This window comes from Esox lucius, chromosome 22 (assembly GCF_011004845.1).
Source record: "Esox lucius isolate fEsoLuc1 chromosome 22, fEsoLuc1.pri, whole genome shotgun sequence".
Taxonomy (NCBI): domain Eukaryota; kingdom Metazoa; phylum Chordata; class Actinopteri; order Esociformes; family Esocidae; genus Esox; species Esox lucius.
In genome coordinates, this window is record NC_047590.1 from 2,173,972 (window position 1) to 2,186,189 (window position 12,218).

The 12,218-nt window shown below is 45.5% G+C and overlaps 1 protein-coding gene across 1 annotated transcript; it reads left to right on the forward strand.

The window, feature by feature from the left end:
- The first annotated feature begins 191 nt into the window (after positions 1–191).
- Positions 192–9,579, forward strand: klf5a (Kruppel-like factor 5a). Its single transcript, XM_010866618.4, has 4 exons — positions 192–964; positions 2,334–3,339; positions 4,161–4,220; positions 6,300–9,579. Exons 1-4 carry the CDS (start codon positions 782–784, stop codon positions 6,476–6,478), a joined length of 1,428 nt encoding a protein of 475 aa, XP_010864920.2. The 5' UTR covers positions 192–781; the 3' UTR covers positions 6,479–9,579.
- Positions 9,580–12,218: the final 2,639 nt, after the last annotated feature.

Sequence of the window (12,218 nt, forward strand, 5' to 3'; positions counted from 1 at the left end):
AAAACAATTTCCAATGGATTATCCCAAATTATTCAGGATTCCTTTGGTTTGTTGACATTTACAGCAACTCAAGCAGCTGGTCCACTTTTACTCAGCTCTCTGCTATTTGATTTGACAGATGCAGGAAGATATTGGCTTTAAAAATAGAAACGGTTTGCATACCTTGATCATTTCAGTCGTGTTCTTAGGTGTCATATTAATGTCTGTCCCGGAAATGCTTCGAAGAATGCCTTCCAACCAATCAAATTCACTGTTTTGCTCCGTCTCCTTTCTGATTTAGCCTCACTTTTTTAACGTATACTTTTCAGCTTCATTTAATGATAAAACGAAGACGGAGGACATGAAACGTAAAGATGGGAAACGAGTTTGAGTAGGAGGATTCGTGTACTTGGGTGTAAGCCAAGCCACATATGTTTATAATTAGGGTACATTCTTCAACTCATAACTGGTCAGTGGTCGTAGGCACTGTTACAGTTCTGAAGGTTCTGTAGGCGTTTGCTGTTGCCGTTTTGAAGGTGTAGTGGGCGGATTTGTCCGTCTATTTAGGGGGGGTGCGCCACGCCCCTTATTGAATAATACAAAACCGACTGAACGTTTCGGAAAGTGTGGAGTGAATACCTCAGGCAGACGGAGTAGCTAGCCGGACTACAGTCAGTCGCAGACAGCCTTGAGTACACCGCAACAGTCTCGTCTGCTTTGCGCTGTGTAGTTTAACATTTCCCTATTGTAGATATATGATTATTATTGTGGCCGCTTACACCTTGTCAATTCGAGGGAGTATATGGCCGCGACGCTGATAACGATGAGCGCCGGATCTGGACTGGGGCCAGGGCAAGACGAGATGTTCTACACCCTGCTCAAGCCGATGCTCTCGGACGGCTTCCAAGCAGAGGAGTCCGCGTTTTTCGGTTTCGACACCAAGAACGCACCGGCGGACCGTAGCGGACAGAACGACTACGCGCAGGTATGAAGCCCCACCGTGTGTGCCTGCTGTGATTTCTGTGCGGTGATTAGAAAGGGCGGGGCAGTATTATGTTGCATGCAGGCTGTCGATAGACTGCTTTTCTTGGATAGGCCACATTGATAGATGGGGCTTTTGCGGACAAAATTATCCAACGATGTCTCTTGATACGTTTGTTGGTGTACACATTTTATTTTAGGTGTGTACGGGTCATAGCAAGAAAATGCCAAATTGCCTAATGTATGGGATGTCAAGATTTCATGGCAAGACGCATTTAGCGCATGGTTCACTGGAACTTGAACTGTCCAGGCAGCTATGTGGCTGTCAGACAGTGCCAGTTGTTCACACGCACAGTTGGTATCTTGGCTACCATTTCCATCAACAACTGACTCTGACCGACCCCTCCACTCACCCACGCAGTACGCCGGACCAGCCGGTAGAAACTTCCCAGCAACGCCGATTGCCCTCTCCAGCACCTTAGGAAACCTGTCACACCGATACATGACCAGCTATTAGCTGGACGATATAAGCGTCAGAAGTAGCTTTTCTAGTAAGGCGGGACATCGCATTAAGACGATGCGAAGCATTTGTAGCAGATGGATGGGTCGTTTCCAGTCCGATAAACTGCTCATTCGTCCGTTGGTATTGAATCAAGTATTTGTTATTTAGGCTTTTTTTTGGCTCCAAATTCTTTATTGTGGTCTAGCTGTTTCTTCACAAGAGGCAATGGTGTCGGTGCGTTATTTTTAATAAGACCACCTGTCCGTGACCTACCGTCACAGGGTCTGTCACAAATAATACCCTATTCCCTATATAGCCTAGTGCACTTCTTTTAACCAGTCATGCACTGCTTCGGCCAGGGAATGGGGGGGAGGGGGGGGCTCTTTAAAGCCCCTTGGTTGGGAATCTATGACTCTTTACAGCTGCAGGGGGAATGTGGCAGGAGCTCAGTGATTCCTACTTGATAAATGTTTGACGGGTGACGAGGCTCTGTCCTATCAAACATTAATAGTGGACACCTCATTCCCCAAATGGACTCACCACAGGCCTAGTTTCAGTGTGAAATCATCAGAGGCACTTCCTGACGAGAACATCAACAGACCTGCACTTTTCATAATGGGCTGTCGGCCTGGGTTCTCTACAGGGGGAGGGGTGGCCTAATGTAGTGCAATAGGGTGTTGTTTGGAGTAGCAGTCTAATTAATATGTTGCCATTATTGAAGAGATGCTAAAGACCACACAGCCTATTGTGACAGGTAGTCTTTCTGCATTGAGTATCCACCTAAAACCCCCCTGTCTGAAAGTCTTAGGCCACCTCTCGAAGGATCGGTTACCTAACATGTCTTTCTGTCTTGCCCCCCCCCCCCCCACAGGATGGGAAGTGTGAGCTGGACAAGTATCTGTCCCCCCAGGTCCTGATGCCCCCGCCCAACCCCCCAGAGCAGACATCACGGCGGGACAGTGCTTCTGGGGTGGACCAGTTCTTTGGAGAGGACCAGAGCGGGTCTCCATACAGCATCAATATGAACGTCTACCTGCCTGACCTGGCCTACCTGAGGATGGGCTTGTGTCGCCCGACACGACACTGCCCCTCCAATGTGGGGGGGGGGTTGGGCCTGCAGGTCAAAACTGAGCCGTCTTCCTCTTCTCCCTTTGTCCATCCTCATCCTCACTGTCCTAGCAGCAGTGGCGGTAGCGTCAGTGTTTCCGCGGGGATGACCCCTTCATCACTGCCGGAGTTCACCAGCGTGTTCAGCTCGTCGGGTGACCCCACCTCGTCCTCGTCAGACGCTGTTTACGTGAAGGAGGAGCTGTCCGTGTTCGACCCGCCACATGACAGCTCTCTCTTCCAGCTGCTGTCCTCCGATCTGGACCCGGCACTGACGCATCACCATCACCACGGCAACCACGCTCGTCACCGCGTTGGGGCGGGGCTGCAGCAGCATGGGGTTTCCGGTCCGGCGCCCGGCATGCAGACCTTCCATGACCTGGCCGTGCAGGCACAGCAACAGCAGACTGTTAAAACGAGCTACTGTAGTGGGCTGCACGGTGTGGCGGGGGGCTACCCCCACACACACTTTCTCCAGCAGGCCCACCACCAGGGCAAGGCGCCCTACCTGCCCCCATCCCCTCCCAGCTCGGAGCCCGGCTCACCTGATCGTCAGAAGGATCTCCTCCAGAACCTCTCCCCTCCCCCCTCCTACGCCGCCACCATCGCCTCCAAGCTGGGAGTCAGTGCCTTCCCCCGTGGCGTGTCTCAGCCCCCAGCCTCAGGTCTGACTCAGGCCCCAGCCTCATCCCAGCCCATGCCGATCCGTTACAACCGTAGGACCAACCCAGACCTGGAGAAGAGGAGGATACACCACTGTGACTTCCCAGGTTAGTAGACTGTGACTTCCCTGTCTGTCTCCGTCCGTTAGGTTTGTAGATTAACCTGTCTGTCTCTCTGTCAGGTTAGTAGATAAACCTGTCTGTCTGTCTCTCTGTCAGGTTAGTAGATAAACCTGTCTGTCTGTCAGGTTAGTTGCTTCTCCTGTCTGTCTGGTCAGGTTCGTTGTCAAACCTTCACCTGTCTCTTGTGTTGTCTGTCTTTGTGCTGTGTAGCTGTAGCCTAACTCCACATGTTACTTCCGTCCTGTTGTTGCCTCTAAATGATGGGATGTTGAATAATTCAGTAACGAACAGCAGGCTCTTAGCCAGAGCTTTTAGCCAGCGCTCTGTGTCCCAAATGGCACCCTATTCCCCATATTACCATCACTCCATACTGCATGGGCCCTGGTCAGGAGGAGGTCACTGTATAGGGAATAGGGGTGATTTGGAACAAGTGGCAGATTGGTCAGGAATAAAAAGGAAATGGACGAGTCGGATTGTTATTGAATTGTGTTACTTCTAGCTAGCACGACATCTAGAGAAACACAAGTCGTTCTGTGGAACTCTGGTTTCGTCTCTGGCTGAAGAAACGTTTTATGTGCTTGTACTTGTCAGAGAATTGACAACCGCTCTGCAGTCCTCTTACTAATGTTAGATAATGTCAGATAGCCTCTGGCTCTGGCATTACAAGGTTACCAAACTCCTCAGCGTGTTAGAACTGGCCTTTTGTAATGGCAGCGGGGGGGATGGTGTTATGTTGTCTGTATGTTTGGCGTATACACTTGGTTAACATGGATAATATTCTCCCTCTCTGCCTCATGGTGTAACAGGATGTAAGAAGGTTTACACCAAGTCTTCCCACCTGAAAGCCCACCTGAGGACCCACACCGGTAAGACTGTCTCCCGTGTTTTAAAAAGACATGGTCGAAGAGAGGGACGTATTTTGGTTGTTACTGGGCGTGTTGCTAGGCAGAGAGGTGTTTTTTGGCCTGCGCAGTGCATTCATTAGTTGCGTGGTGCTTGAAAATGGAGCACCACTCCACCCGCCCCTTAAAACAACAGGTGGATAGTGACCGCGCCTCAGAAAACCCCGCCCCCCCCACACTTTTTTTTTTTTCCCAGAGCTCTAGAACGTCAGAACAATTCTCGAATGTTCTCGTGTGTTGTAGTTGTCTCCCGGAGTACTGTAGTTGTCCTACATATCTGTCAGGAATGTGGTAGTGTTGCTCCTGACGCCCTCCTGCTATTTTCCTGCAGTGTCTCTGACAGCGTGTGAGCTGCCTGAATGTGTCATTTAATAAACGCAGCGCGCCAGCCGAGTCACTGGCTGTCCATCGTGAAATAGCTGCATCTGTTGCTGCTGTGTTAACTGTGGGATGAGGGATATTCTGGGGGCACCGACCGTTGACGGAGAGCCTTTTGGGGGAATGCGCTGTGCTGGCCCCGTTAGAAAGGAAGACACACGATGGAGTTGAAAGGTCTGGATTCAGGACTAGACAAACACGCTGGTCTAGTGTGGACATTTTACGTCCTCCATACCTCCCCTTTTTTTGTCCATTTTCAACTTGCTCTCTCTCCCTAAATCTCTATTTTTCAACTCTCTACTTTGCGCTCTCTCTCTCTATCCTTCTGTGCCACTCCTTCTGTATGCACCAATCTCTGTCATGTTTACTAGTCATTGAAAAAGCCAAAGGAACCACCCTCCAGGCAACCCACACTGGTTTAGGTGTAGGCCGTCTAACCTCCACCCTCCAGGCAACCCGCTCTGGTTTAGGTGTAGGCCGTCTAACCTCCACCCTCCAGGCAACCCGCTCTGGTTTAGGTGTAGGCTGTCTAACCTCCACCCTCCAGGCAGTCAGAAACACATTCTTCTGTTGATATCTCCAAATTCCTCCGTGTACTTTAAGCTCAGGAACACTGTCAACAGTGATTGAAAGAAGATCGTAGTTTAAATCTCCCTGAGATCGTGATAAGCCCACACTTTATTCACGTTGGGAACTGATAGCGATTTTTATGACTGTGTGTGTGTGTGTGTGTGTGTGTGTGTGTGTGTGTGTGTGTGTGTGTGTGTGTGTGTGTGTGTGTGTGTGTGTGTGTGTGTGTGTGTGTGTGTGTGTGTGTGTGTGTGTGTGTGTGTGTGTGTGAGAAAGGAATGAAGGGAGCCTCAAGGTGTAGATTGTCTGTGGCATTTATGAACAGACAGTTTGCCAGTCCAGACATGTCCACTGCTTTGTCCCCCTTCCAGTTCCTTCGTTGGGGGGTGTCTACCGCTCCGACCCATGACCCTCCTGACACCCTGTTTCTGACCCCATCCTCTGAGTGTCTCTGGGACACGCGGAGAAACGTTTCCGAATCACACACACAAAGCATGTCAAATGAGTTGTCAGTTCAACAAGGGCCTCATGTATTTCCAGCCTTGGTTGACATGATCCACAGAGGTCTTTGTTTGGGATTTTGGTTTGTAAATAACATTGTAGTGAGGAGAACTTGGTCAGACCTACCTGCTCTGCAAATAAGCTTCTATTTTAGTGTGTGTCACACACACAAACACACAGTCTGGTAAAACAGGCTTTAAGACCTTGGGAAAGATCAACACCACAAAAGCATTAGCAGCCCCTCCCACTCCAACGCTGTTAACCAGCTCCCCAGCTCATCACATTTAACCGTTTTAACGACGCGTAACATTATTAGCTCTTAGATCCATTCAGTGACTGTAGATTAACATCAGGGTGACCAGTGTGTTGGCTTTTGTTACTATATAAAATACGCCACCCTCTTCCCTATATAGTGGTTCCCTGTCTACCAACAGGTTTCTGGTTATTAGTAGTTCTCTATAAGTGTTATAGGGTTCGCCTCTTAAAAGGTGCACATTTTATAGGGAATACCATTCCTGTCAACTTAATGTGGGCGTTTGTCTTGCGAAACATTTTTCTAAACTGTTTCTTGCTCTCTTTCCATTTGTCTTTCAGGTGAGAAGCCATACAGGTGTTCTTGGGATGGGTGTGACTGGCGTTTCGCCCGCTCTGACGAGTTGACCCGACATTTCCGGAAACACACGGGGGCCAAGCCCTTCCAGTGCTCAGTGTGCTCCAGGTCCTTCTCGCGGTCTGACCATCTGGCGCTGCACATGAAGAGACATCAGAACTAACGTGCACAAACAGACACTCTGACCAGGCACCAACACACACACACACACACACTTTAACTTGAATCACAGAGAGATGAACTCCAACCATGAAACGCTAAACCTAAACAGCAGTTATCGACAACAGCTTTTCTGGAATCTGCCTTATAGTGCTCTGTTCTAATCTGGGTGACTATTGACCTGGGACTGTTGTTGATCTCTGGATCTCATGTTATAATATTCTAACACAGACCCTCTGAAGGGGGAAGACCTACCCCCATGATGCAGACTGCTTACCATCGCCTTCATCAAACGTCAATTTCTGGCGTTTTCTACATGTTATAGTAACATTTGTTGACACTCCAGAGGCTGGGCTTTCATGGACTAGGAATGACTTTACAGGATAAGAACTGACACACATGAAGAGCTACATCAAAGCTGTCGAGCCAAAGATCTCAACTCCCACTGATGGTCATCTGTACTTGGGGTTCTCAACTGGTTTTGAATCAGGTTGTCTTTGTCGCCACTCAATGTTCACATCGCATTCTTCGCCAAAACGCAATCTGGTAAATTATATTTTTATATTTTTGCAATTTGGAAGACTTCAATGATTTACAGTAGTGAGGACATACATTTGTGTAACTGTTCCCCATGGGAATCAAACTCACAACCCTGGCACTGCATGTACCATGCTGCACCAACTTAGCCACACTGGGCCATGTGCTACATTGGCAGTAAATAGAGCAGGTTATTTTAGAGCAAGTTAATTTAAATAATTGTGACAAGCCCAAGTGTTGGAGACCACAAAATGAGCTACATAGCACTGCTTTAGCTCTGTATTACAGGTGTTCTATGCAGCATTTTCCATTTAAAATGTCCAATAATAAGTCTTGAATATTATTAGTTAACGTTAAAAAACAGAACTGACACTATACCCAGTGTTATGGTTGCACGTAAAATTTAGAAGGCCGGGACGTTCGTAGGTGTGTTCTTGTTTATTTTTATTGTATGAGCGCAGATTTATGGGAAGGTTTCTCCAGTCTTGGGTCGAGACGATAAGCTAACATTAGTTAGCTAAGTTATGTGTCTGAACAGACACTCCTTGATTCCATTTGCTGCTGGAAAACAGTGTTACAACTTGGTGTTCTCTGCAAAAGATAAAGAAAAGCTAGCATGCATTGTGGGTTGTTTGAACAAACCTAAAACATAAGCGACTATTGCTCGGAAGAAGCAGTTACAATGCCCTTTAGCCAGATTTAGTATTGTGCAAACTGGCTAAATGCTGTTATTATTGTTCCAGCTAGCGCGATTATGGTTTCAAGTTCGCAAGCTAGCCATCAACGAGTCTCTGAAATACGGCAATGCATCTAACGCAATAGATAGCCCAGATTACGTTTTGATTAGTTTAGCTGTTTACTTTGTTTATTCTGTGTTCCATAGTTATGGAAAGGACCCATCAACTTCGACCCGATCTAAAACAAATATCTGTGTTCATTGCTCCAGCATCGACAACAGCAGGTTACGCTGCTTCAGACTCATAGTTCGTAATGGTGTCAGATCCTAATGGAGTTATAGAACCGATATTCAACTCATTGCCAATAGGTGGTGTAAACCTGCATAGGGCCCCTGTAAACACTATGATTAAAGGCTTTCTTTTGTTCAGTTAATAATTTCGACACATTCTCTACATGTTTTGAGTTTGACAATTTCGACGCACCAGTTGAGAACCAGTCATTGTACACCAATTTACTGTAACAATAATCTTGTTTAGTCACGTGGTCTAGCTCTATTACAGTTTCCTGTCAGAAGCACTTACAAACATATTATTATTGTATAATTTTGGATCTTGGTGTTAGACCAACCTAGTAAGAAGTGGGAATCATGATTGTACAAAGCTAAGGCCAAATGCTTTTATTTGTTTAGTTCAGTGTATGGCTGAGCAGTAGCAGAACTGTTTTTAACCAATACAGTTTTTATTTGCACTTAAAAGGGTTTTGACTGGAGGATGACAACTGCCCGTTTCCCAAAACACAAATCTCTGGTATTGCAATACTAACAGGGTGCCTCCCAAACTGCGCCCTATTATCTGTGTAGTGCACTGCATTGTGTGTGCCACTGCATAGGTTTTAGGGTGTCCTTTTGGGATGTAACCCCTTTTGTTTGTACTGCACACATTTAGGATTCATTAGCATGTTCCAGGAGATGAACAATTTGAAGTATTTATCGACCACAGAGAGAAAGTGACTGACAGCGGCAGTATTTATTAAAATAATGTACACGGTTGATGATGAGAAAGTGACAGACAGCAGTGTCATAGTCTAGACCCCTTTACATGACATTCATCCTCCTTCAATGATGTGGCAGATTTGAGCAAGAAGAAACCGTCTATACTTCTGAGCAGACGCTTGGAGGACAGCAGGGTCTGCAGCCTGGGCCTTCTGCTTGGGGATGCATGAGACTACATTCTTGACTAGTCTTTCCTCTTCACTGGAGTTCTGCAGCCTTTCACGTCTCATCCTGAAGGCCTCAGGTCTTCGGAGAGATCTCTGTACACTACCATCTAGAACACTGCTTATCATCTAGACCCTAAGTAGTGGACTAAAAATGGGAATGGGGGGGGGGGGTCTTAGAGATCCCAAAGGGTCTAATTTAGCAGTTAAACTGTTTACAAGGATGGTAATGACCTCTGTGTTGTTGTGTAATGATAATTCCTGACAATTAACACTAACTCTTCCTTTATTTATTAGATGGTTCTAGAAGAGGATGAGGGAATCAGTCTATGCTCAGATTAGCCCTTTTTATTACTTTAACTGAAATGCCTTAATGTAAATACCTACTGTGTAAATAATGATTTTTATTTTTGGCTTCTGTAATTTTTTTAAACAAAAGGGCAAAATGTACAAAATGCCCTGCATCCATTCTGTGTGACTTTTTGTTTTAAATACTTTGATGATTGTATTGTTTTATATTTCTAATCTGAACCTATTTTATAGATTCCCTTTTGGTAAAAACTAAAGCTAAAAAAAAAAGGAGATTGTTGTTCTCTTTAAACTAAGTAAAAAAAAAAAATCCTAAATGAATCAAGTTGTAACTTTTTCTATTTCTGGTCTGAATTCAATGTATTTCTGCTGCATTAAAGGAGACCGTTAAGGTCCTGTAACCAGAAAACTCTTACTCAGTGGGTTCCCAACAAAACACGTTTCTCTTGTCATCTCTCACAGCCAAGTCTCAAACCTTTTGTAAACACGTTTGAGTAGGTACTGCCCTACCTACTGATGTCAAAACCTCTTTCAGTTGCCAGTTGAGCTCTAAACAAAGCCTCTGTCATGAATTGACCATCTATCTGAGAGCTCAACTGAAGTTGTTTCCATTCTTAAATAACACCTGAGGAAACTCTTAGGCATATGACACGAGGAAGTGTTAATGATGTCACTAAGATGTTTGACTCAATCCATTTAAACAAAACACTGTGGTGCAAATAGGAGCAACACTCCAGATGGCATCAGAACAGAGACAAGTTCTGTAATGTTTGTGATTCTGCAGATCATTTCAAAACATTCACCAATCCGATGTACTGTGCAATCAAATACATACCGGCAGGTTCAACTCTAAAAATGTTTGTCAGTAAATAGTTCAGAGTATGTAATTCAGTCTAATAAAATCGAAATTATATTCTTTACAATAATTCTCAGAACCTTTACTAAAGAACATCTATATCCTAGCATTCCAGTTGGTCGGCTAGGTTCTCTAAACGTTCCCATCAGGTTTAAGAGACTCCATCATAGTCCGTGGTTCTGTCTAAACCAACGTGTATCGCTGCTATTTAATATATAGTGCACTACTTTTGACCTAGCTCTATTGGTCTCTGTTTAAATGTAGTACACTATAAAGGAAATAGGGTGCCATTTGGGACCCCTTGGTGTAACACAAGACTCACACAACCTGCAGAAGCCCCACTGTCCCCCTGCTGAACATCAGCACCGTTCCCCTTTGATATAAGATTAGTCCACGATGAAAAAGGAAAATAAATTATTTCATTGCACAGCGATGAAGGGAAATAAAGGGAATTCCCCTTGACTACCTCTCCTCACCCCCACCCCTCCCTCTCTGTCTCCCTCTCTTCCCTCGCTACATGTGTTCTCAGTTTGAGTCCTAGCATTAACCCCCAGACCCTGGATGTAATGTCCCTCAGATGTCTGAACAGAGAGAGAAACAGAGAGAGAGAATCTAAACAATAGAAGCACCGGAGGACCCAATCAGACTTCTCCTCTTGAGATGTCCTCCTCCACATCTCCTTCCCTCTTTCCAACCATCTACTGATCCCCCCCTCCTTCCTCCTTTCTCCCTACAGAGTAGCCAGGTTATTGTTTTAATGTACAGAGACCCTCCCCTGCTTCCTCCTCAGTTTAAAGGTTGAGGTCGGACAGTATTTTCTCATAACCTGTTCTTGCTGGATCAATAAGACTGGGGCTGGCATCCCCAATGGCACCCTATTCCCTCCAGTGTAGAGTATGTGCCCTAGTTCAAAACGAGTGCACTAGAGAGGAGGCAGGGGTGCATTTGGGAGTGGACCGCTGGCTGTTAGCGAAACCGAAGACGGAGATCAGCACTGGGGGAATCATGGCCGACAAGGGAGGATAACTATTTGTTTAGAGTTGAGGTCGGTGACCCTGAGGCAATGATGTTCCTCAAGCCTGACTGCTTCCTGCTAATCTGTATTCCTTGAAGGTCTTATTAACTTCGATCTATACATTATTTGTCTGTGTGTGTGTGTGTGTGTGTGTGTGTGTGTGTGTGTCTGTGTCACCGTTCTTATGTATGATTGTTTTTTAGGGAGGCCTGGTCTCTCCGTGTAACTAGGAGAGTTAACTCTCAGTTGTTCTTCAAAGGTTGACCCTTCTTGTCAGCGTACTCTAACCACACCTGTAGGATGAGAAGAGGTGTAGAAATAGACTCAGTTCCAAAGGGACAGTTTCACTGAAGAACCAGTCTGCTGCACCTTCTATAATAAGGGTATGCTGTTCACAGTGTTCCTGATAAATGAATGGGTGTCTGTGAAAAAAGCTGTCGGCTTGGTTTTTTTATTCGTGTTTATTCTCCATGCAAGGTAAAGAGAAGATGAAAAGAAAATATGTGTTCACAGGTTGGAGAGGCAGACAATTTGGTTTAAGACCTCTGATGTTTGCAAACCAAATGCTTGACTAGAATTGTGTGGATATAATGGGTTGAGGGGCACTGAATATGTACTGATGATTTAAATGGAACTACTAAATGGTGTTAATAAGGGGTTGTGGTGGGAACAACCTGTTACCAAGAAACCGTAATTCAGGACAAACAACTTGTTTTGTAACGTCCGGTTTGAAACCCACACTCAGCAACTGTCAGATTTTTTAGATCATATTTTTACTGTGACATCTGGAATGAGACCTTTGCTGGATCGTATCGCGTAGGTGGGATGTTTTTAAGAACTGCTCTTAAAGACCACCCACCCACACACACACACATACTCACACACTCACACACTCACTTATCTCCATGCCTCAGTCCAATTATCGGTCTCTGTTTTTACTTACTTGAACTTGATGAACTGAGTGCTACAGTACCATCAGAGTAAAAAGAGATTCGTCTGCTGTTGTTACGGACTACTGTTGCGGCTGACCTTAAAAAAGACATGTAATCCAGATTTAATCAATAAAAATCTTACTATTGAAAAATGAATACGTAAATTACTCAGACAAGGAAACACTATTATTAGTTGTTCCCT

Coding starts and splice junctions, on each gene's coding strand:
- klf5a (XM_010866618.4), top strand. CDS start 782: ATGGCCGCGACGCTGATAACGATGAGCGCCGGATCTGGACTGGGGCCA. Junction 3,340..4,160: donor ACACCACTGTGACTTCCCAG/GTTAGTAGACTG, acceptor ATGGTGTAACAG/GATGTAAGAAGGTTTACACC. Junction 4,221..6,299: donor CCACCTGAGGACCCACACCG/GTAAGACTGTCT, acceptor TTTGTCTTTCAG/GTGAGAAGCCATACAGGTGT.